The 23,619-nt window shown below is 46.6% G+C and overlaps 1 protein-coding gene across 1 annotated transcript in view; it reads right to left on the bottom strand.

Annotated features, from left to right (window-relative positions):
- The window catches only part of MEI1 (meiotic double-stranded break formation protein 1), a 99,692-nt gene that overhangs the window by 11,506 nt on the left and 64,567 nt on the right, over positions 1 to 23,619 (bottom strand). Inside the window, exons 20-26 of the mRNA XM_031005662.2 lie at positions 16,954 to 17,229; positions 11,376 to 11,541; positions 8,845 to 8,949; positions 6,266 to 6,376; positions 5,816 to 5,976; positions 3,238 to 3,319; positions 2,875 to 3,050 (exon numbers count right to left, since the gene is read on the bottom strand). Of these exons, the coding sequence (XP_030861522.2) occupies positions 2,875 to 3,050; positions 3,238 to 3,319; positions 5,816 to 5,976; positions 6,266 to 6,376; positions 8,845 to 8,949; positions 11,376 to 11,541; positions 16,954 to 17,229 (1,077 nt within the window). The remainder of the gene's footprint in view (positions 1 to 2,874; positions 3,051 to 3,237; positions 3,320 to 5,815; positions 5,977 to 6,265; positions 6,377 to 8,844; positions 8,950 to 11,375; positions 11,542 to 16,953; positions 17,230 to 23,619) is intronic.

Raw genomic sequence — 23,619 nt, 5'->3', positions numbered from 1 at the left:
AAATATTCCAAAATCCAAAACTTTTGAGCACCAACATGATGCTCAAAGCAGATGCTCATTGGGCATTTCGGATTTTGGACTTTCGTATTAGGAATGCTCAACTTTTAATAGGTCATTTTGGTATTAGATGTAGTTATTTGTGTTTCCTATAATCTGTGAGTGCCTAAATGGCTGAGATCATGTAATGTTAATTTCTGTGGTTTTCATCCATTCAACAAACATTCCCAGATGCCAACTTTGTGCCAAGCTCTGTGCTGGGTATTGGGAAATCATTCCCCCCACACCTCCTGTTCTGAATCTTAAAACAGGAACATCAGCGCTTTTAGAAACATTAGGGAGAAAGCATTTCCCTAACTGGCCCTCCTCACCCAAGGAAGGTTTTATCTAGCAGGCAAGACACTAGCTTAAGATCTACTGTGCCATCAGGGCAGGATTAAGGTATTAAAGATTATGCTCCCATGAACTTAAACTCTTAAGATCCTGGCCAGCTGGCTAAGTGTCTATAATGCAAACACAGTTTTTCCCACCTGTGGACCCCTGGTCTGGCAAGAAGGAGGGTGTTTTAAAAAGCTCATTTTGGACAGATATGATTAAGCAAGTATAATAAAATGTTATTAGTAGAATCTAGGTGTTGGGTGTATGAATGTTCACTGTAAAATTCTCTCATTGCTGTATGTTTGAAAAACTGCAGGAAAAAAAAGCCCATTCTGTTCCAGAGTCCCAGCCAATATTCTACTATGATGTTTACCAGCAATAAAGCTGATGTTTTGGTTCTCATCTGATTCCTGAATTCTAAATTAGCTTTAAACCCACAAGGGGAAGGACACACAAAGATTAACCAGACTCAGACTCTGCCCTTGAGTATATCACAGCCTGGTTGGGGGAAGAGTGATATGAAAATGGAAACTTGAAACAGAGAGCTAAGTGCTATAATAGGATAGATGTTTGATCCCTAAAGAGCACAGAGCCTTGTGCAAGGATGTGCCACAGGACAAGACTCAGCAACCGCTAACTCAGCATAGGGCCCACTCCTGGGACATCTTCCTGGGGCCCCCAGTATCCTTCATAGGCCATGACATTGGGTCAGGGCTCGGGATATGATGGCTACATAAACACTGACCTACAAGTGTCTCCTAAGCCATAAAACACAAACCCCTTGGAGGGAGACATGCTTTTGCTTGCTCTGGATCCCCTCCTTCTTCTGGTAGCAGTTTTCCCGTGGGGAACCATCCCTCTCTTGGGTTCAGTCCACCTGGGCTGTGGAGAGCTGACCACATGCCCTGGCCTCCAGGAGAGGGCACTGACCCAAGCCAGGCCAATCAGGGCATCCCATGCCCCAGCCATGGTGACTGGCATATTACCCAAGCCAGCCTAATGAGACTCAATTCTGGGAACTATGAGGAAAGAGAAATCTTTTTTCCCTAGAGGATATAAGCTAGGAGCTACTGCTGGTCATCCTACTATCTCATAAAAATAAAGCTGACAGTGAGGAATGCAAAGCCAATAGATGGAAAGAGTCTGATGACCTTGTCTGAGCTTCTGGGATCCAGCTGTGCCTGAAGCCAGTATTGACCCCAGGACTTCTCAGTTATAAGCCAAATTGAGTTTTGTTTCTGTCACTGTAGCTTTAAAAGTCTCACCCAGGCAGGGAATAGTGGCTTATGCCTGTAATCCTAGCACTTCTGGAGGCCAAGGTAAGAGGATCACTTGAGGCCAGGAGTTCGAGACCAGCCTGGAAATATAGCAAGACCCCATCTGTATTTAAAAAATAAAAATAGGCCGGGTGTGGTGGCTCATTCCTGTAATCCCAGCACTTTCAGAGGCTGAAGCAGGTGGATCACCTGAGGTCAGGAGTTCGAGACCAGCCTGACCAATATGCGGAAACCCCATCTCTACTAAAAATACAAAAATTAGCCGGGCATGGTGGCATGCACCTGTAATCCCAGCTACTCGGGAGGCTGAGACAGGAGAATCACTTGAACCTGGGAGGTGGAGGTTGCAGTGAGCCGAGATTGCACTATTGCACTCCAGCCTGGGCAACAGGAGCGAAACTCTGTCTCAAAAATAAATAAATAAATAGGCCAGGTGCAGTGGCTCACACCTGTAATCCCAGCACTTTGGGAGGCCGAGGCGGGAGGATCACGAAGTCAGGAGATCAAGACCATCCTGGCTAACATGGTGAAACCCTGTCTCTACTAAAAATACAAAAAATTAGCCGGGCGTGGTGGTGGGTGCCTGTAGTCCCAGCTACTCGGGAGGCTGAGGCAGGAGAATGGCGTGAACCCGGGAGGCAGAGCTTGCAGTGAGTCGAGATCACGCCACCACACACCAGCCTGGGCGACAGAGCTAGACTCCGTCTAAAAAAATAATAAAAATAAATAAATAAATAAATAAATAAATAAATAAATAAAATAAAATAAAAATGCCGGGCACGGTGGCTCACGCCTGTAATCCCAGCACTTCGGGAGGCAGAGGCAGGCGGATCACGAGGTCAAGAGATTCAGACCATCCTGGCCAACATGGTGAAACCCCGTCTCTACTAAAAATACAAAAATTAGGCAAGTGTGGTGGCAGGCACCTGTAGTCCCAGCTACCCGGGAGGCTAAGGCAGGAGAATTGCTTAAACCCGGGAGGCGGAGGTTGCAGTGAGCCAAGATCGCGCCACTGCACTCCAGCCTGGGCAACAAGAGCAAAACTCTGTCTCAAAACAAATAAATAAATAAATAAAATAAAAATAATAGAAATAATTTTTTTAAAAAAGTCTTACTCAATCCACCCTCCAAGCCCTGGTAGGAATATCAGGCTCTTGACAGGCAGCCACCCCTTCCTGCTGTTGTCCTGGGAGAAGCAAGCCCCACTCAGCAAGGGCCTTACCTGCACCAGGAGGTTCTGCAGCCCAATGACCAGGGACCGGACTTGCGACATTCGCAGTGGAGCTAGGACAGTGTCCTCGGTGGCTGACAGTGGCTGGGCCCCTGAGGGCACCAGGGCTACCAGGGCAGAGGAAAAGCTTTGTCGCAGGGCTGTCCGCAGGAAGCATAAGATGGCAGCTGGAAGCAGGAGATTCCTTATACCCAGTTCCCGTCTCCTTCCCACCTCCCACCCAGCTCTGTCACAGGATGGGAGACAATGAAGATGAGACAATTATGGAGTGACCATTGGCTGGTCAGGGCACTGGTCTTATCTGAAAACCTAGGGAAAAAGCTTTTCTTCTGCTGGAGACTTGTGGACCCATACCTGAGAGTAGTGCAGCCTTTTTCTTTGGAAAGCTGAGAGCCTTCAATACTTGGTCCATTTCCACAGAGAGTGTTTGGTGAACCTGGCAGGGCACAGGGTAAAGGGCTAACCCCCACGTTCTGGAAGCCTGGGCAGAAAATAGCCTGCCTGAAAATCTCTTCTATCACCTCCCCCCACATATCCACTGCATCAAAAGGGGACGGAGGAGGCCACACAGAGTCCTCCAAGCTGCACAAGCCCTGGCTTCAGGAGCATGAGGAGAATCAAGTCCGAACCTGGAGAACTCTTTTTCTTCCAAATCTCCCCCATCCTCACTTGCCTCCTCCATCAGACAGCCTTCTCTGGCCTCATCTGTGGTTCAGTCTCTGGCTCTGTTCACTATACACCTAACTCAGAAGATCTGGAGTCAGACAGGCCAAATCAAAATCCTGGCTCTCAGGTCAGGTACAGTGGCTTACACCTGTAATCCCAGCACTTTGGGTGGCTGAGGTGAGAGGATTCGTTGAGCCCAGGAGTTCAAGACCAGCCTGGACAACATGGCGAAAACCCATCTCTACAAGAAAATACAAAAACATTATCTGGGCATGGTAGCATGTGTCTGTAGTTCTTGCTACTCAGGAGGCTGAGGTGAGATAATCACTTGAGCTAGGAGGCCAAGGCTGCAGTGAGCTGGGATACTGCCACTGCACTCCAGCCTGGACGACAGATTCCATTTATTCAAAAAATAAAATAAAATCCTGGCTTTGCTACCTGTCAGCTGTATGGCCTTAGGCAAGTTACTGCACCTCTCTCAGCATGCCTTACTTTCTTCATCTATGAAATTAAGACAAGCCGGGCACAGTGGCTCACGCCTATAATCCCAGCACTTCGGGATGCTGAGGTGGGTGGATCACCTGAGGTGAGGAGTTCAAGACCAGCCTGACCAACTTGGAGAAACCCCGTCTCTATTAAAAATACAAAATTAGCTGGATGTGGTGGCGGATGCCTGTAATCCCAGCTACTAGGGAAGCTGAGGCAGGAGAATCGCTTGAACCCAGGAGGCAGAGGTTGCGGTGAGCCGAGATCACACCATTGCACTCCAGCCTGGGCAACTAGAGCAAAACTTTGTCTGAAAAAATAAAATAACAGGGAACTCTGTGTATGTGTGTCGGGGGTGGGGGAGGGGGGTGTTATATGGGAACTCTCTGTACTACCTGCACCATTTTTCTATAAATCTAAAACTGTCCTAAAAATGAAGTCTATTAATAATAAACAAAACAGACAAAAAAAAGGTATGGCAATGTGAAGGAGCACAGCTGACTGGGAGAAGCACAAATGCCTGGCCAGAGGACAGGGAAGGTGGGTGGGAATGGCAGAAAGTAAGGCTGCAGAGGGCCAGGCCTAGAGGAGGACAAAAAGGCTGCTGAAGGAGCTTGGGCAGAAGGGGTGTGAGGACAGACTGTGGCTGCAATGATAGGACATGCAGAGGAGGGAAGAGGCAGGTGGCCAGGAGATTGTAACTAGGTCACATTAGTGGGGAGGACGAATGATCAGGCCTGAGTTAGGGCACTGGAGGTAGCTAGGAGCAGGTAATTGCCTAGGTGTGAGCTGAGGGCCAGGGCAGAGCCAAGGACAAAATGCAAGTTTTCTCCTAGGCAGGTGACTGCAGACAGCTGGATGAGCCCAGCAGCCTCACACGGAAAATTAGGAAAGGTTTCTGTCCTAAACCAACCACAGGCAACAATCTGCAGGATTTGCCAGAGCATAGATTTGCCACAGCTTACTGCCCCTCTAGAGGCCAAAGTTTAAAACTCATGTCACTTCTGTGTGCCCATCACTAGATTGGCACAGTATTGGGCACAGTGTGAGAATACCACAGAGGCTAGCAGATGGTTTCCATGAGAAGTAGCCCACAGAGGAGCTCACGCAGGGCACTGTGATGACAAGGCCCTACAAGAGGGAGGGGCTGAGGGGAAGGAGGTGCTCTGTGGATAAGTCCACTGCTCTTCTCTTCCCTGCATCACCTTCTCAAACAGTAATAATGACAGTTAACCATGTGTGGCATTCCACGGCTTGCCATGCTGCACTTTAAGGTCACAGGCTGGCTTCTGCCTCCCCGTCTGGTCTGTTCTGCTCCATTCATTCCCCACCTTCTCATCACACAGAGCACCTCACCACTCCCCAAATATACAGAGCATGTCCTGAATTTGTGCAGCTTCATGCCTTTGCTCATATTGTTCTCTCTACTTGGAATGCCTTCCCCCACTATCTTTGCCGAGTACAATCTTATCCTTAAAGACTACAAGTTCCCTAAGGGTAGGACACATGCTATATTCATTTTTTATTCCTCTGTGCCAAGAGTAGAGCCTGGAGTGTAGGTAAACCTTATGTGTTAAGTGGATTAATATAAAACAACCTCACAACAATCCTGAGATGTTTTCCCCATTTTGTAGGTAAGGAAACTGAGCTCAGAAAGGGTAAATACCTTGCCAAGGTCACACAGCTAATAAGCCCCCAGAGCTGGGACCAGAACTCGGGATCTTCAACACTCCTTTGAGTGCCACCCCATGCCTCAAAGCCACAGGAGTTAAAGACTAACCTGCAAACTGCCCTTGTGCTGCTGGGCAGAGAAGGAGGCAGTGAGCAGCCAGGCAGAGCAGAGGAGTGCAGTCCTGGGAGAATCTGCCTTTGCCAAGGTGAGGGCCAGCATCTTCTCCAGAAGCTCCATCAGGCCTGTGCTGCTCAGGAGCACTGCAGCAGCTGTCGGGGTGGGCAAGGCAGGGCCCACAGGAGTTACAGAGGAGCTTCAGCTAAGTGCCACTATGGTGCTTAGCACCTGATGGGGGCTTCACAAACAAACAGAGGATCATCCTGAGGCTCTAAGGGTCCCAGCTTCATAACAGAAGCTCAGGTTATTAGAGCCAGAAAGGACCTTATGACCACCAGCCACACACACAACCCTATTTGTTTTTTTAAGATGAAAAAGTTGAGGTAGAGAGGACCACAGACTGCCCAGCACTCTTCACTGTCCCAACCCGGGCCCCTGCACCTCTTTTCTGACTGCTGGGTGTGGTCTGATGAAGGCTCCAATACAGGAAGTTGAAGGAGGGCTGCAGGATGTCCACGTCAGTGGGGCTGCACTTCCCACACAGCTTGCTTACTGCAAGAGATGAGAGTCCCCAGGCGGCCTGTCGCAAAACACTCACACTTGTCATAGGTGGTAGCCTGCGACTGGCTATTTCAGATGTCAGTCTTGGGGAGCAAGCACAAACTAAGTATCCCTGATATTACAACCAATGGAAAGAAACACAGTGACAAACCTTAAGGCACATTCACACCCTCCATCTAGACAAACATCAGGCAAGCAGCCTACAGCTGCACATCACAGAAAGACTTTAGGATTTCAAAGGGATCCATCCTTTGAACATCGTCACCACCTTCCCAAGGGAACTTTAACAGTCGAATGAAGTGCAGTTCCCTGCACTTGCCACATCCCCTCTCTCACATCACTTCATTTAGCTAACTCCTCTAGTCCCCGTCAGCAATCAAGATTCAGCTCAGGCCTCCGCAGTGGCTTATGCCTGTAATCCCAACACTTTGGGAGGCAGAGGCAGGCAGATTGCTTGAGCCCAGGAGTTCAAGACCAACCTGGGCAATGTGGTGAGACCCCGTCTCTCCACAAAAAAATACAAAAAATTAGCTGGGCATGGTGGCACACACTGGTAGTCCCAGCTACTCGAGAGGCTGAGGTGGAAGGATCGCCTGAGCCCGAGAGGTAGAGGCCGCAGTGAGCAGTTATCATGCTATTATACTTCAACCTGGGTGACAGAGTGAGACCCTGTCTCAAAAAAAGAAAAAAAAAAAAGAAAAAAATTCAGCTCAAAGTTCATCTCCCCCTTGAAGCCTTCCTTAATCTCTCAAGGCAAGATTAGATGCTGCTTCTGCATTCTCCCAGGCCTCATCAGTGCAACATTACACTGTAGATATCTATAGAACATATCCCTTTACTCTTGGGAACTCCCACTTCCCATCTCCCTATCCCCATCCTAATATGAAACCTACCTACAGCTCCATTCACTTTTTGGCAGCCACATCACACCCTGACTTCGGTGCTCACCCAGACAAGCAGGTCTCAGCTCCCTCCCACACCAGTACCTCCACCCCAAACCACAGTCCTCTACTCTCTGCTCTCATATAGAAGTGCTCAAGGATTATATGTAAATGTCCTATTACATTTCATGTGTGGGTTTCAGCCTGTTACTCCCTGTCAGAGGCTCTTCTGAAGGATGAGTTTGTCACACACAGATCCCCCTCCTAGCTTAGTGTCAGCCTTGATCTCACAGACGGGCTGGTGATGACTGGCACCAGGCTGAGGCCATCTGCAATGTGTCCCCAGTGGCCTTTTTTTGAATCTGACACTGATGTTCTCATGAGGTGGACTGGGCTCCAGGCAGGGAAGATGCCCCATCTTCACCTGTGGCTAGAGGACCTGGGGGGTCCACAGACACTGAAGACATGTCATTTTTCCTACTCATTTCAACCTTCCCTCAGCAAATCTTCCTGCAGGTGCTGCCTATGAAGTGATGGCAGCATCATGAGTTGAGAAACCGAGGAGGTTTGGGGTGTGGGTAAGAAAAAAGCCTGGAGAACTGTGAACTGGATCATCAGATCTGAGTCAATTGTAGGATGAGGTGGAGAGCTGACCTTGTGCCAGGAAAAAAGGAATCTGCATGAATAGCATCTGTTGAAGGCCTACTGTGTGTCAAGCACTGTGTGACATTCTCTATCTAACTAGATAAGTATTCCTTATCTTAACAACTAGATAAGTATTCCATATCTTAACCCTAGTTTAGGAAAGTACTACTACTTTACCTATGAGGAACCTAAGACTCACAGAGACTAGATGATTGCTGGTGACTAAGCTGAGATTCAAACCCAGGCCTTCCTGACTCTAGAGCTTGTGCCTGTCATACAGATTTGTTTGTTTTAGAGATGAGGTCTCACTCCATTGCCCAGGCTGGGTGCAGTGGTGAGATCATAGCTCACTGCAGCCTTGACGTCCTGGGCTCAAGCAATCCTCCCGCCTCGGCCTTCCCAAGTAGCTGGGACTATATATAGGTCTGCATCACGATGCACAGCTAATTATTTGTATTTTTTTTTGTAGCGACAGGGTTTCACCATGTTGCCCAGGCTGGTCTTGAACGCCTGAGCTCAAACGACATGCTGCCTCAGCCTCCCAAAGTGCTAGGATTATAGGCGTGAGCCACTAGGCCTGGCAGTTTGTAGAGACAGGATCTTGCTATGTTGCCCAGGCTGGTCTTGAACTCCTGGCTTCAAACAATCCTCCGGCCTCAAACACCCAAAGTGCTGGGATTACAGGCATGAGCACCCCCCTGGCCTCATAATGCTGATTTTTTGCAGAGGTAGGGTGTCTCCCAAACATTCCCAGAGAACAAGCAGAGAAAGCCCTGAGAGGTCCTTGAGCAAGAAAACCCTAGGGACAGACTGACCTACTAGCTTCTTCCAAAGGGATGAAAGAGTAGAAGAAAGAACACCAGCCTACTTAGTGAGCACCCACTGCACGTCCAGCCCTGGGCCCTTGGGCGCTATCCCAAGCAGCCAGGGCACCTTGATGAAGGAGCTTCATGGCCATGCTGTCCAGTTCTTGCTCTGACACATTCCTGAGCTGCATCAGGGAGAGGAGGCTCAGCAGCAATGGTAGGTTCCCCGAGGCTGTGAAGAACAAGGAGGACTGGGCAAGAAGCCTGATGCTCAGATCACCTGAAGGTCAGACACCCTGCCCTGCTTCAATGGCCCTTAATAAGAGGTTCAAAGTTTTTTGTTTCCTAAGGGGTGAGGTGTTTTGTTGGGATTTACTCCTATTTCTTTCTTCATTCAGAACAGGCGTAACTGATATACTAAGTGCCAGACATAGGTTGGTACCAGGAATTCATTATTTCATTTAATCCCACTAAACAAAATGTGAAGCATGGATTGTTATTCCTATTTTGCACTTACAAAATTGAGGCTCAGAGAGGCTGAGTGACTTCTCCAAGGTCCCACAGCCAGAAAGTGGCAGGATGCTGTGGTCTGAATGTTTGTGTTCCTCCAAAATTCATGTTGAAATCTTAACCCCCAATGTAATAGTATTAGGAAGTGAGGCCTTTGGTAGATGACTGAATCATGAGGGTAGAATCTTCACGAATGGGATGAGTGGCCTTTTGAAAGAAACTGCGAGGAGCTCCCTCCCTCACCCCTTCTGTCATGTGAGGACACAGTAAGAAGACAAGCCATCATGCTGGCACATGCCTATAACCCCAGCTACTCAGGAGTCTGAGGTTGGGGGATTGCTTGAGCCTAGGAGGTCAAGGCTGTGGGGGGCAGGGGAGAAGAAGGAGGAAGAAAGGAGGAGAAGGAAGGAAGGAGGAGGAGGGAGGGGAGAAGAAGGGGAAAGAGGAGGAAAAGAGGAAGAAGAACAAGAGGAGAAGAAGAAAAGAAGAAGAAGAAAGAAGAAGATGAAGAAAGAGAAGGATGGATGGAAGGAAGGAACGAAGGAAGGAAGGAAGGAAGCAGGGAAGGAATGAAGGAAGGAAGGAGGGAAGGAAGGAAAGAAGACAGCCATTTATGAACCAGGAAGTAGGCCTTCACCAGACACTGAATCTTTCAGTACCTTGATTTTGGATTTCCCAGCCCCCAAAACTGGGAGAAATAAATTCCTGTTGTTTATAAGTCACCCAGTCTATGGCCCAAATAGACCCAAATCTGAATCCAATGCCCATGGCCTTCCCACTATGTTTCCACTAAATCTTAAGGTTCTTAACCAGTATTATCAGCTAAACATGGCTTGTCCTTCCCTGAAAAGAAATAACTCATCTCCTCTTGACACCTTTAAATCTACTTCCAAACCCTCAGTCCTCTGTCAGGTAGCCACAGATTGCCTTTCGCTTTGCTTAGAAATATAATTTTAGGCCGAGTGTGGTAGCTCACACCTGTAATCCAAGCACTTTGGGAGGCTGAGGCGGGCGGATCACTTGAGGTCAGGAGTTCGAGACCAGCCTGGCCAATATAGTGAAACCCCACCTATAATAAAAATACAAAAAATTAGCCAGGCGCAGTGGCGCGTGCCTGTAATTCCAGCTACTAGGGAGGCTGAGGCAGAAGAATCACTTGAACCTGGGAGGTGAAGGTTGCAGTGAGCCGAGATCACGCCACTACACACCAGCCTGAACGACAGAGTGAGACCCTCTCTCAAAAAAAAAAAAAAAAATTATTTTTAAAATTCAGCTTCTCTAAAAATAGAAAAAAACTAAGCTGGGCGCAGTGGCTCACCCCTGTAATCCAACCACTTTGGGAGGCTGAGGTGGGCGGATCACTTGAGCTCAGGAGTTTGAGACCACCCTGGGCAACATGGTGAAACCCCGTCTCTCCTGAAAATACAAAAAAATTAGCTGGGTGTCGTGGCACACACCTGTAAGTCCCAGCTACTTGGGAGGCTGAGGCACAAGAATTGCTTGAACCTGGAAAGTGGAGGTTGCAGTGAGCAGAGATCTTGCCACTGCACTCCAGCGTGGGTGACAGAGTGAGACTGTCTCAAAAATAAAATAGTAATAAAATGAAATACATAAAATATAAAATAAATAAATACAATAAAATAAACCAATCCCAATTTTCAGTGTCTCCATACTGTACCAAACATTAAGCTTCCCTGACTCCAGTGAGTACCATTCCAGATTTGGAAACTATTCTCCCGGATCTCACTAGGAGCTTCCAACACATCACAGATCCACCTCCCTCCCCAGCCCCTGCTGACTGCTGCTGCCTCCATCCTCCTCCAGATTTCTCACTTTCTTCTTCCCACGGGGGGCTGCCATGCTTGTGACAAACAACACTGAGCACATGCTGCACAGGATGGGGATATGCACGCACACATCAAACACATCCACTCATGTTAAACACACACACAGCAAACCAAGCATGTCGTATGCCCACTCTGCAGTGAGAGAAAGGAGGTGAAGTTTAGCTTGATGCCACAATGGCCTGGCTTTCTTTTTCAGATAAAACCCTGATTCTCTCTCCTGGAGCAGACCTAACAAGGGTAGAGATGCCCATTCTCGACTGGCTTTCAGGTCAAAGTGTGCCCACAGCACCTGCAGACTGACCTCCTGATGGGGATGCCCCATGCTCCACTAGCAGACGCTGCAGGATCAGCAGGAAGTGGCCTCGGATAAGACCGCCCACTTGGATATCCTCATTCCTCCTCAGGAAGGTCCTCAGGCTAATCAGTACCTTGTGAGCTGTGTCCACTGGGCTGGAATAGATGAGGTCCTGAGCAGGAGAGAAGAAAGCCAGAGATCAGAGGGTACTGCAGTTGGGGAAAAGTGACAATGAGGAATAGAGGGGCAGGAAAAGGGCCCATAATTATGATGTCACAAAAACTGGGTAATCTGTCACTTAACTCAGCACCTATTATGTACCAAAGGCTCTTCTAGGTGCACTGACACCTCAAAACCATCCCTTAGAATAGGTCTATCCTAGGCCGTGCATGGTGGCTCACGCATGTAATCCCAGCATTTTGGGAGGCCAAGGTGGGCGGATCACGAGGTCAGGAGATTAAGAGACCATCCTGGCTAACACGGTGAAACCCCGTCTTTACTAAAAATACAAAAAAATTAGCTGGGCGTGCGGAGGCTGAGACAGGAGAATGGCATGAACCCGGGAGGCGGGGCTTGCAGTGGGCCGAGATCGCACTACTGCACTCTAGCCTGGGTGACAGAGCGAAACTCTGTCTCAAAAAAAAAAAAAAAAAAAAATAGGTCCGTCCTATTAAATCCATCCTAAACAGAAGAAAACAGGCTCAGAGAGATTACATGACTTGCTAAAGGTCATATAAGCCAGTGGCACAGACAGAATTTGAATGCAAGTCTCCTAACTCCAAGCCCAAAGCTCTATTTTCCAGGATGCCTCCCTCCTGCAAATGGTAGGATTAGGGTCAAGAGGTTGTTTTCAAGACAGGGAACCTGAGTGTGCCTTAAGAAAAGAAGGAAAGAGAAATGATGTCACTGGGCAGGCAGAGGATAAATTAGGACAGATTCAGTGCACAGGAAGGCAAGTGAGGACCAGGTCAGGCCCGTTCTCTACCAAGGCATCTGGTTATCTCTGCCTCAAGCTATAAAGGCCTTAGGCTCGGAAGATGGGAAGATGCTTTTTATTTTGCTTTCAGAGTTATTTTAGTGAATATATGTTAAAGACAAAGCCAGTCAGAAAGCTGCACCAGAGGCTACCCTACTGATAGCTCCTGGCACCTGCTAGCTCAAAGAAGCCAATTCCTTTGGACAGGCTAATGTGCTGGGCCAGTTAGGACTGAGGGTTATGAATCCAAGGTCACACAGACTCCCTCTCCAGGGAGGACAGCTACTGACACACAGAGAGATATGGCTACAATGCATCTGGCCAGACAAACCCAGGTGTGCTGATCACTGGGCAGAAGGAGAGGGATGGGGTCACAGGGATGTCTAAGTTTAGCTCTCAGAAACCTCCGCAGTTGCTGGAAAAACAACTATATATCAATAACAACCACTCAGGGCCTAATAATGTCAGGTACTATGTTGTGTTTATACAGTAGCTATATATTTGTTTATACATTATTTATACCTCTACAATAACTCTTCCATATAGGTGTCACCCCAATTTTTCAAATGAGAAAACTGGGGCAGGTTAGTCAGTTTACATATCAAGAAAGTAATAAAGTTGTAAATTCAACTGCACTGTGAGTTAATGAAGGGAAGGGATGAGGTCTACTTCATCTTTGTCACCTTGTAGAGACTCAGAAAACATCTCTGAAAAGAAAAAGGTCGGCCGGGCGCGGTGGCTCACGCCTGTAATCCCAGCACTTTGGGAGGCCGAGGTGGGCGGATCACGAGGTCAGGAGATTGAGACCACGGTGAAACCCCATCTCTACTAAAAAATACAAAAAATTAGCCGGGCGCAGTGGTGGGCGCCTGTAGTCCCAGCTACTCAGGAGGCTGAGGCAGGAGAATGGCGTGAACCCGGGAGGCGGAGCTTGCAGTGAGCCGAGATTGCACCACTGCACTCCAGCCTGGGCGACAGAGCGAGACTCCGTCTCAAAAAAAAAAAAAAAAGAAAAAAAAAAGAAAAAGGTCACAGAATGGGAGGGCTAGAGAGAATCTAGATAAGTTTTTCCAATACCTTTACTTTACAGAGTATGAGGCTGAAGCCCGATGGGAAGGGAGAGGCATGATTTGCCCAAGGTCATAGAGCCCAGAGTCAAACCAGTTACCTGGTCTTGTGCCTTCACCAACACATCACTGCCCCACTGCCACAGAGGTGGTCCCTCAGAAGTCTGAGTTAATGAATGTTAAAGGTATAAAAGGAAGGGGCTACTCAGCTTTGTGTGGCTATGGTGAATGCTGGAGGAAGAGGAACGTGAGGACCCCACCATATGGATCAGTGGGAAGGCTCTGGGCAAAACTGTGACCCAATCTGTAGTCTCTGCTGTCCAGATCTCTCTGGGACTTGACAGACCAGCGTAACTTGGCCAAAGAGGAAACAAACAGAGTTTCTGTGATGTCATTGTCCCTTCACATCTAAAAAACCTACATGAAAGACCACCCATTGATAAGAGTGGCAATTAACAGCTTTGTTTTCAGCTGTTAATTACCCATACAAAAAACAGAAATTGGTATCAACACAAAATTTTTAGACTCTTTTTCCTTCCTCTGGCTAGAAGCTGGGGAGAAATGGTAAGAATTATATATATGAACAGACAACAAAGTTGTTCCTTGCTGTTCTTTTGTTTTGTTTTGTTTTGTGTTTTTGAGACGAAGTCTAGCTCTGTCGCCCAGGCTGGAGTGCAGTGGCTCGATCTTGGCTCACTGCAACCTCCGCCTCCTGGGTTCAAGCAATTCTTCTGTCTCAGCCTCCTGAGTGGCTGGGACTACAGGCACGTGCCACCATGCCCGGCTAATTTTTTGTATTTTTAGTAGAGACAGGGTTTCACCATGTTGACCAGGCTGGTCTCGAACTCCTGACCTTGTGATCCACCCGCCTCAGCCTCCCAAAGCGCTGGGATTACAGGTGTGAGCCACCGCGCCCGGCCTCCTTGCTGTTCTTTTTTTTTTTTTTAACCATTGATGTTTCTAGGATCTAAGTTAGTGAAAAACTTACTCACTTTGGGCTCTAGTCATAGCCATGACCCTTATTAACTATATGACCTTGGGCAATTCAATTAGCTTCTTTGAGATGAACTTTATCTGGTTCAGAGGCAGTCAATGATTAGTGAATGACAGCCCACTATGTGAAGCAAACCAAGAGTGTTCCTACGTACTATCTCATCTACCCTCATGTTTTCTCCATTTTCTGTGGGAGGAAACTGAAGTTCAGATTAGCCTCTATCTTCCTAGTCCTCTATGCAACAACTCATCTTGAAGGCAGCTCCTTTCTGTTAAGCTCTATGCCAAGTGAAACACAAGACTCCTCTCTGCCCTGACCTCCACCACCTCCAGAGAGGAGAGGTGATAAGGATGGTGCACATTCAAGGACAAGGACTGGGTCACCAGGATAAATGGTGGGGCATCCACTCCAGCTTCCCTGGGATGTAGACTCTAAGTATTTGGTCTCCTGAGATTCAATTTCTGTTTGGTTTGCTTCTTTTAATATTTACATCCTGTGAAGTTAGTGGCCTAGCACAGTCTTCAGTTAGTGAGGGACCTCTCCATTCTAGGAAGACCCAGGCTGAGAAAGGGAATTTGGGAGAGGAGATAATGAGCTCCATTTTAGGCAGAAATGTCAAATAGATGGTTGACTTCATGGGTATGAGCTCAGGAGAGAGGTCAGGGGTGATGCAGGGATTTGAGTCATCACCATACAGCCAGGAGGCAAACAAAGCCATGGGTGTGAATGAGATAACCCAGGAAGAATAAATAGAGTAAAAAGAGAGCCTCAGACAGAACAACTGATAGATAGGGAGTCAAATCTGGGTTTTAATATTTTGATTTCCAACTCTTGTGACCATGGGCAAATCTCTCTAAGCCTATGTTTCATGTATTTAAAAAGAAAAAATGGCAGGTACAGTCATTTATGCCTATAATCTCAACATTTTGGGAGGCCATGGTGGGAGGATCGCTGGAGCCCAGGAATTTGAGACCAGCTTGGGCAACATGATAAAACACTGTCTCTACAAAAAATATAAAAATTAGCCAGACACAGTAGCACATGCTTGTAGTTCCAGCTACTTGGTATTGAACTCCTGACCTCAGGTGATTCACCTGGCTTGGCCTCCCAAAGTACTGGGATTATAGGCATGAGCTGCCACGTCCAGCCAATTCTAGTTACTTGGGAGGCTAAGGCAGGAGGATCACTTGAGCCCAGAAGATTGACGCTGCAGTGAGCCATGATCCTGCCACTGCACTCCAGCCTGGCAACAGAGCAAGAAAAAAGAAAAAAAATAAAAATAAATAAGATATAGTCATGCTGTATCTTTTCCATGTTTAGATATACAAATGCCACTGTGTTACATTTGTCTATAATATTCAGTACAGTAACATGCTGTACACGTTTGTAGCCTAGGAGTAACAGGTCATCCCATATACCTAGGTGTGTAGTAGGCTAGACCATCTAGACGTCTGTAAGTATACTCCATGATGTTGGTATGACAAAATCAGCTAACACTGTGTTTCTAAAAATGTATCCCCATCATTAAGCAATGCATGACTGTATTGTCACTACTATCCCTGGACAGACTTAGATTGGTCTAGACCCATAATTCAATGGGTCATAATTTATAAGTACCTACTATGTGTGAGGAACTGACCCCGAATATTTCATCTGGTGAAGAAAACCTAGTATCTTAGTTCTGTCCCCTGCCACTCTCCTTGGTATCTAATTTGTTGTTCAATTTGCTTTCTTGAGTGGAAGGAAAAAAAGTGGAGTTAAAGCCAGCCACTAGGCAGTTTACCTTATCTAATCTAATTAACCCATCTAATTCCTGATGGGAATTTCAGTAATGTACTTCACCAAAAAGTATTGACAGCCTGGGCAACATGGTGAAACCCCATCTCTAAAAAAAAAAAATAAAAAAATTAGCTGGGTATGGTGGCGTGCGCCTGTAGTCCCAGCTACTCGGGAGGCTGAGGCAGGAGAATTGCGTGAACCTGGGAGGTGGAGGTTGCAGTGAGCCCAGATCATGCCACTGCACTGTACTGTGGGCAACAGTGTGAGACTCTGTCTCCAGAAAAAAAGTATTGGGGCATCTGACAATTCTAGGTATGCCTGAGCAAGTAATGCACATATAATATTATCATGTAAGTCATGGCAAAAAAGAGGAGGAGTCCCTCTGCCATCAGAAATGTCCATCCACATGCCCCATGGGCTTCCTTTAACATTAAACCTGTGTCAGCAGAATCTGCTTGAGAGATGACAGGGAGGTAAGAGGGGATGGTGACTAAGATCTGCATTTTATAGTGTCATCCCCTGGGGGGAAGAGAGGCACACATTTCTCAGTTGGTAGACTTCCATTAGACTTAGGAAAGAGTATGGATTTACAGAAACTAGGCACCTACAAGTAGAAGACACCACCACCCTTCCAACTCACATGCAGACAGTGATAAGTCTGGAGGTGGGCTGAAGCAGATGTGGGTGCCTCCTGACCTCAGTAAACCGGCTCTCAGAGAGAGAAGGCCCACAATTTCTGAATGTAGAAATGAATGAGTGGTTGCCTACCAGCAAGATGAGCAGGATGCTGGGGATGCTTCTGAGCAACTGGAACAGGACTCCTAAGCTGGCAGGAAGGGCGGGCTGCCCAGCAGAGGTGACATCATCCAGTTCCTCATAGCTGCTCTCTTCCCAGAAGAACCAAAGTTCCAGGACACGGTGCCCATACCTACTCATGAGCTCTGGATACAACAGAAAGAACCTGAGCAGGAGCGGATGGTGAGTATAGACTAGCTGCAGGTCTGGGATGCCTTCTAGGAATTTTCTGATTGCACTGACCATAGTCTGGAGGCAAAACAAAGAATGGAGGTAAATACACCTTGCAGAGGACCCAAGAGACCCCAACATGTCCAAGAGATGACTAGGAAAAATGTACTTTCATCTCAGTATTCCAGAACACCTTGGCTAGCTCATCCCAAGGCACTTTAGTGAGAAAATACCACCGTACTTACCTTATAACAGAAGTTCTCAACTAGGGGTGATTTTGTTCCCATGGGACATTTGGTAAAGTCTGGAGACATTTTTTACTATCTTGATTGGGGGAATGCTATTGGGATCTAGTAGGGAGAGAGTGGGGATGCTGCTAAATATCCTACAATGCCAGGAAAGCTTATCACAAAAGAATGATCTGGTGCAAAATATTAATAGTGCCGAGGTCAAGAAACCCAGCTTGATGATGGTACCACAGTGGGTTGTAACTGTCAGTGTGCATGTCTACTTCCCACACTAGACTGAAAGCTGCTTGAGGGTAGGGACTGTGGCAGATTAATCTGTGCACTTAGCATAGGGCCTGGCACAGAAGGGGTGAAGGGGAGATATGTTGAATAATTTCTTTTTTTTTTTCTGAGACAGAGTTTCGCTCCTGTTGCACAGGCTGGAGTGCAATGGCATGATCTCGGCTCACCGCAATCTCTGCCTCCCGGGTTCAAGTGATTCTCCTGCCTCAGCCTCCTGAGTAGCTGGGATTACAGGCATGTGCCACCATGCCCGGCTAATTTTGTATTTTTAGTAGAGACGGAGTTCCTCCATGTTGGTCAGGCTGGTTTCAAACCCCTGACCTCAGGTGATCTGCCCGCCTTGGCCTCCTAAAGTGCTGGGATTACAGGTGTGAGCCACCGTGCCCGGCCTTGTTGAATAATTTCTTACTCCTCACAAACCTACCTCTTCCCATTGCATTCCCATAACAATGTTCAAATTTCTTAGTATGAGGCTGGGCTTGGGGGCTCATGCCTGTAATCCCAGCACTTTGGGAGGCTGAGGTGGGCGGATCATCTGAGGTCGGGAGTTTGAGACCAGCCTGGCCAACATGGAGAAACCCCGTCTCTACTAAAAATACAAAATTTGCCAGGCATAATGGCACATGCCTGTAATCCCAGCTACTTGGGAGGCTGAGGCAGGAGACTCACTTGAACCCAGGAGGCAGAGGTTGTGGTGAGCCAAGATCACGCCATTGCACTCTAGCCTGGGTAACAAGAGTGAAACTCCATCTCAAAAAAAAAAAAATTCCTTAATATGCTATTATATGGGTTTTACAGTTTTGGCTCATTTAGGTCTTTCACTCATTGTGAGTTCATTTTTGTGTACGGTATGAGTTAAGAGTCCAACTTCATTCTTTTGCATGTGTGTATCTAGTTGTTTCTGAAAAGACAAATCTTCCCCCATTGAATTATCTTGGCATCCTCATAAAAAATTGACCATAAATGTATGGGCTTATTTCTGGACTCTCAATTCTATTTCACTGATCTATATGTCTACTCCTATGTCAGTATCACACTATCCTGCTTACTATAGTTTTTTGCTAAGTTCCAAAATAAAAAAGGTATGAGTCTTCCAACTTTGTTCTTTTTTTTCAAGATTGTTTTGACTATTTTGCATTTCCATATGAATTTTAGGTTCAGCTTATTCATTTTTGCAAAAAAGTACAATTGGGATTTTGATACAGATTGCATTGAATCTACCGATCAATTTGGAGAGCACTGCCATCTTAAACTATTAAGTCTTCCAATTCATGAATGCAGTCTGTTAATTTAGATTTTTAATTAAGAAAAAAACTAGAGAAAAACAGTAATGTTTTGAAATTTTCACTATATAAGTTGATATGATTTGGATTTGTATCCCCGCCCAAATTTCATGTCCAAATTATAATCCTCAGTGTTGGAGGAGGAGCCTGGTGGGAGGTGACTGGATCATGGGGGTGGGCCTCCCCGTTGCTGTTCTTGTGATACTGAGTGAATTCTCATGAGCTCTGGTTGTTTTAAAGTTTGTAGCACCTCCCTTTTCACTCTCTTCCTCCTTCTCCAGCCATATAAGATGTGCCAGCTTCCCCTTTGCTTTCCGCCATGACTGTAAGATTCCTGAGACCTCCTCAGCCATGCTTCCTGTACAGCCTGTGAAACTGTGAGTCACAAAAATCTCGTCTTTATAAATTACTCAGTCTCTGGTAGTTCTTTATAACAATGCGAGAACTGACTAATACAAAGTCCTTATACTTTGTTAAGTTATATTCCCAAGTATTTAATTTCTTGATGCTATTGTAAATGGAATTGTTCCCTTAATTTCATTTTTTTTTTTTTTTTTTTTTGGGAGACAGGGTCTCGCTATGTCACCCAGACTGGAATGCAGTGGCGCAATCTCAGCTCACAGCTCACTGCAACCTCCGCCTCCAGGGTTCAAGCAATTCTCCTGCCTCAGCCTCCTGAGTAGCTGGGACTACAGGCGCATGCCGCCACGCCCAGCTAATTTTTTGTATTTTAGTAGAGACAGGGTTTCACCATGTTACCCAGGCTGCTCTCAAACTCCTGAGCTCAGTCAATCCGCCCGCCTCGGCCTCCCAAAGTGCTAGGATTACAGGCGTGAGCAACTGCGCCCGGCCTAATTTCATTTTCAAGCATGTTAATAAAGACTTAAGTCCACCTTTTCAGCTCCTCTCTATTCTACCTCCCACATGACTTAGCTAAGGCACATTAAGCTAGGCTTCCTTCCTTGAATGGATAGATTGGGCATCTTCCCACTTCTGTACATTAAATCATACTCTGCTCTCAGCTTCAAGGTTCTCCCTTCACCTCCTCCATCTCCTCCACAAAGCCTCTCCTGATGCTATATAATGCTTTGCTGGTTCTTGGCCAGTCCTCCAGCTCCAGGAGAGCACTCATTACTGTAGCTGCCTGACCCATAGGAGATCTTTTTGTCTCTCCTGACAAACTTGTGTTCTCTGAGGGCAAGGAACTTGTTTGATTCATTTCAGACCTGACAGGGCCCCACATGGTACCCAGCTCATGTCAAGTGGTCAATCCGCATTGGTTGAGTTGCTGAAATGTTGAGAAGCAAATAAAAAATCATCGGCATAGAGTTGTGTTCAACAGCTTAGGAAATGCTGATCAAACTGCAATGAAGTTGCTGAAAAGGAAGAGTTTCCGGGCATAAGTAAGGCCTGACACTCTGAAATATCCATCCCCACAGAGACACCCACACTCTGGCTATTGGGGATCCTCAGACACATACCTTAACACACATCAGTGTGTATCTCCTCCACTGCTTCCACAAAGGCTCAAAGACCATGAGAATCAGAAAGGATCTCAGAGATAACTCTGCCCAAGGCCCAGAAAGGGAAGGAGATCTCGCCAGGAAGGCCCAGAACATTAGCAACAGAACGAGAATGTGGACCCAGGAGTCCTGCCTTTCTGCACAATGCATGTATACAAGGTTACCCTGCTTCTACATAAAGGGCATTCACAGGTAAATGGTACCAAGGAAGCCTTCTCATAAAGATACCACATAAAGAAGGTGACATCAGAGACAGAAGCAAAGGAAAGGCCTGGGAGCTAGCAGGCTAATTTTACGGGGAAGACGTCCACGAGCCTCCTGAAGGTGCCCCTTGCAGCACTACCTCATCTAGGCAGTCCCATTGCTCACCAAGGACCTCAGTGACCATGGAGGGTGCTCCTCTACCCACACCTCTTTAGCCCTACCAGCTGCCAGAACAAAGAGCTTCCCTGCCTCCAGTAGCTTGATGGTCCCTGTTCTGCCTTCTAAACTCTTTCACCTCCCTTCTAACCTTTCTTTTCACTCTAATCAGAACAACTTCCTGATAAACTAGGGCAATGTGAATCTACACGAGTAATTCTCAAAAATAACACTGGAGACAGGAGCAGTGGCTCACACCTGTAATCCTAGCACTTTGGGAGGCTAAGGCAGGGGGATTGCCTGAGCTCAGGAGTTTGAGATCAGTCCGTCTCTACAGGAAATAAAAATAATTAGCCAGGCATATGCAGTGGTGCATGCCTGTGGTACCAGCTACTCAGGAAGCTGAGGTGGGAATATTGCTTGAGCTCAGGAGGTCAAGCCTGCAGGGAGTTGTGGTCACACCACTGCACTCCAGTCTGGGTGACAGAGCAAGACCCTGTCTCAAAAAATAATAACAATATTGAGTAAAATGAATAATAAAAAGCAAGAAAACATCCATACAGTAGAATTCCAACTAAAAAATATAGAAGGAATTATAAGCCAGGCACGGTGGCTCACGCCTGTAATCCCAGCACTTTGGAAGGCTGAGGCGGGTGGATCACAAGGTCAGGAGTTCGAGACCAGCCTGGCCAACATGGTGAAACCCTGTCTCTACCAAGAACACAAAAATTAGCCAGGCATGGTGGCACGCACCTGTAATCCCAGCTACTTGGGGCACTGAGGCAGGATAATTGCTTGAACCCGAGGCAGAGGTTGCAGTGAGCAGAGATCGCGCCACTGCACTCCAGCTTGGGCGACACAGCAAAACTCTGTCTCAAAAAAGAAAAAAAGTATGGCCGGCACGGTGGCTTATGCCTGTAATCCCAGCACTTTGGGAGGCCGAGGCGGGCAGATCATGAGGTCAGGAGATCAAGACCATCGTGGCTAATACGGTGAAACCCCGTCTCTACTAAGAAATACAAAAAATTAGTCAGGCATGGTGGCGGGTGCCTGTAATCCCAGCTACTCAGGAGGCTGAGGCAGGAGAATGGTATGAACCCGGGAGGCGGAGGTTGCAGTGAGCCGAGATCACGCCACTGTACTCTCTAGCCTGGCGACAGAGCAAGACTCCGTCTAAAAAAAAAAGAACATTTTGGTATAGTGAAATTTGACTATTGATGACTAAGGATTACACAATATTATATACAATGCTAAATTTCTTGATTTTGATCACTATACCCTGATTATGTAACAGAGAAAGTCCTAATTCTTAGGAAATACAAATTGAAGTATTTATGAATAAAATGACTCTCTGAAAATTATTTTCAAGTGGTTCAGAAAAAAAGAATATGGGGGTGGGGATGGGAAGAGAGAGAATGCAAATGAGATAAAAATAAAAATTGGTGAATCTGGCTAATCAGTGTCTTTGAACTGTTCTTGAAATTTTTTTGTAAGATGAAATAATATCAAAATAAAATTGAGTAGAAAAATCAAGTTGTGATTGTATGTTGCCCTTTATATATTTATATTAAATTTTATCTTATTTTTTGAGACAAGGTCTTACTCTGTCACCCAGGCTGGAGTGCGGTGGCATGAACATGGCTCACTGCAGCCTCGACCTCTTGCGCTCAAGTAATCCTCCCACCTCAGCCTTCCCAGTAGCTGGGACCACAGGTGCGCACCACCATACCTGGCCAATTTTTAAAAATTTTCTGGCTGGGCACGGTGGCTCATGCCTGTAATCCCAGCACTTTGAAAGGCTGAGGCGGGTGGATCGCCTGAGGTCAGGAGTTAGAGACCAGCCTGACCAACATGCTGAAAACCCGTCTCTACTAAAAATACAATAATTAGCTGGGCATGGTGGCACATGCCTATAATCCCACTGTAATCCCAGCTACTCAGGAGGCTGAGGCAGGAGAATTGCTTGAACCCGGGAAGCGGAGGTTACAGTGAGCCAAGATGGCGCCATTGCACTCCAGCCTGGGAAACAAGAGCAAGACTCTTGGTTGTTCAATTATTAGAACTTTTCATTTTGAAGCAAAGGCTTCTCAGGTCATGAAAATTATTAGTATTCTGAAAAAAAAAATCAAGACTGAAGTTCAAGTAACTTTCTCTAGGTCACACAGTTAACTGATGGGGGAGTCGGACTCCAGCTCAGACTTGACTGACTCCTAAGGCTCATTCCTTAGTACCACCTCTGGTTGGTACAGGAGCAAAGAGCTCTAAGGTATTGGTATCTTCTTCTGGTAACAGTTTATTAAAGAAAGTGGATTGCTGGGACTCAGATCATTGTTAATTAGGCTATTGGATCACTTTCGTGGTGGTTGTGTGTGGACAAGTTTTCTCTCTCCAGCTTCTTTATAAACTCCTGGAATCAAGGACCACGTCTGATTCATCACTGAACCTCTCACCTATTTCATAGAATATTGCTTCTGTTCCTTAGTGTGGACACTTCAGTCTAAAGCTAAAGATACTCTTCCTCCATTGACTATTAATTTTGCCTCTTTTTGATTACTGTTGAGGCAAATGTGATGAGAGTAGACCTGGTTTAATTTGAATGGAAACAGAAAGGCATAGTGGAAGTGAATGGGTTTTCAAGTAAGAGACACCTGGGCACACAATGTCCTGTTGTCTCTCTCTTTGTGCTAGTAGCAGCCACTGGTGATCACTGCCTAGATCCACTAATTAATTAGGGATTACAAAACAATAATATTCTAGTTCTGTCATTCTCTG

The sequence above is a fragment of the Gorilla gorilla genome, chromosome 23 (genome assembly GCF_029281585.2).
Source record: "Gorilla gorilla gorilla isolate KB3781 chromosome 23, NHGRI_mGorGor1-v2.1_pri, whole genome shotgun sequence".
Classification (NCBI taxonomy): domain Eukaryota; kingdom Metazoa; phylum Chordata; class Mammalia; order Primates; family Hominidae; genus Gorilla; species Gorilla gorilla.
This window is presented reverse-complemented; position numbering and strand designations above follow the sequence as displayed.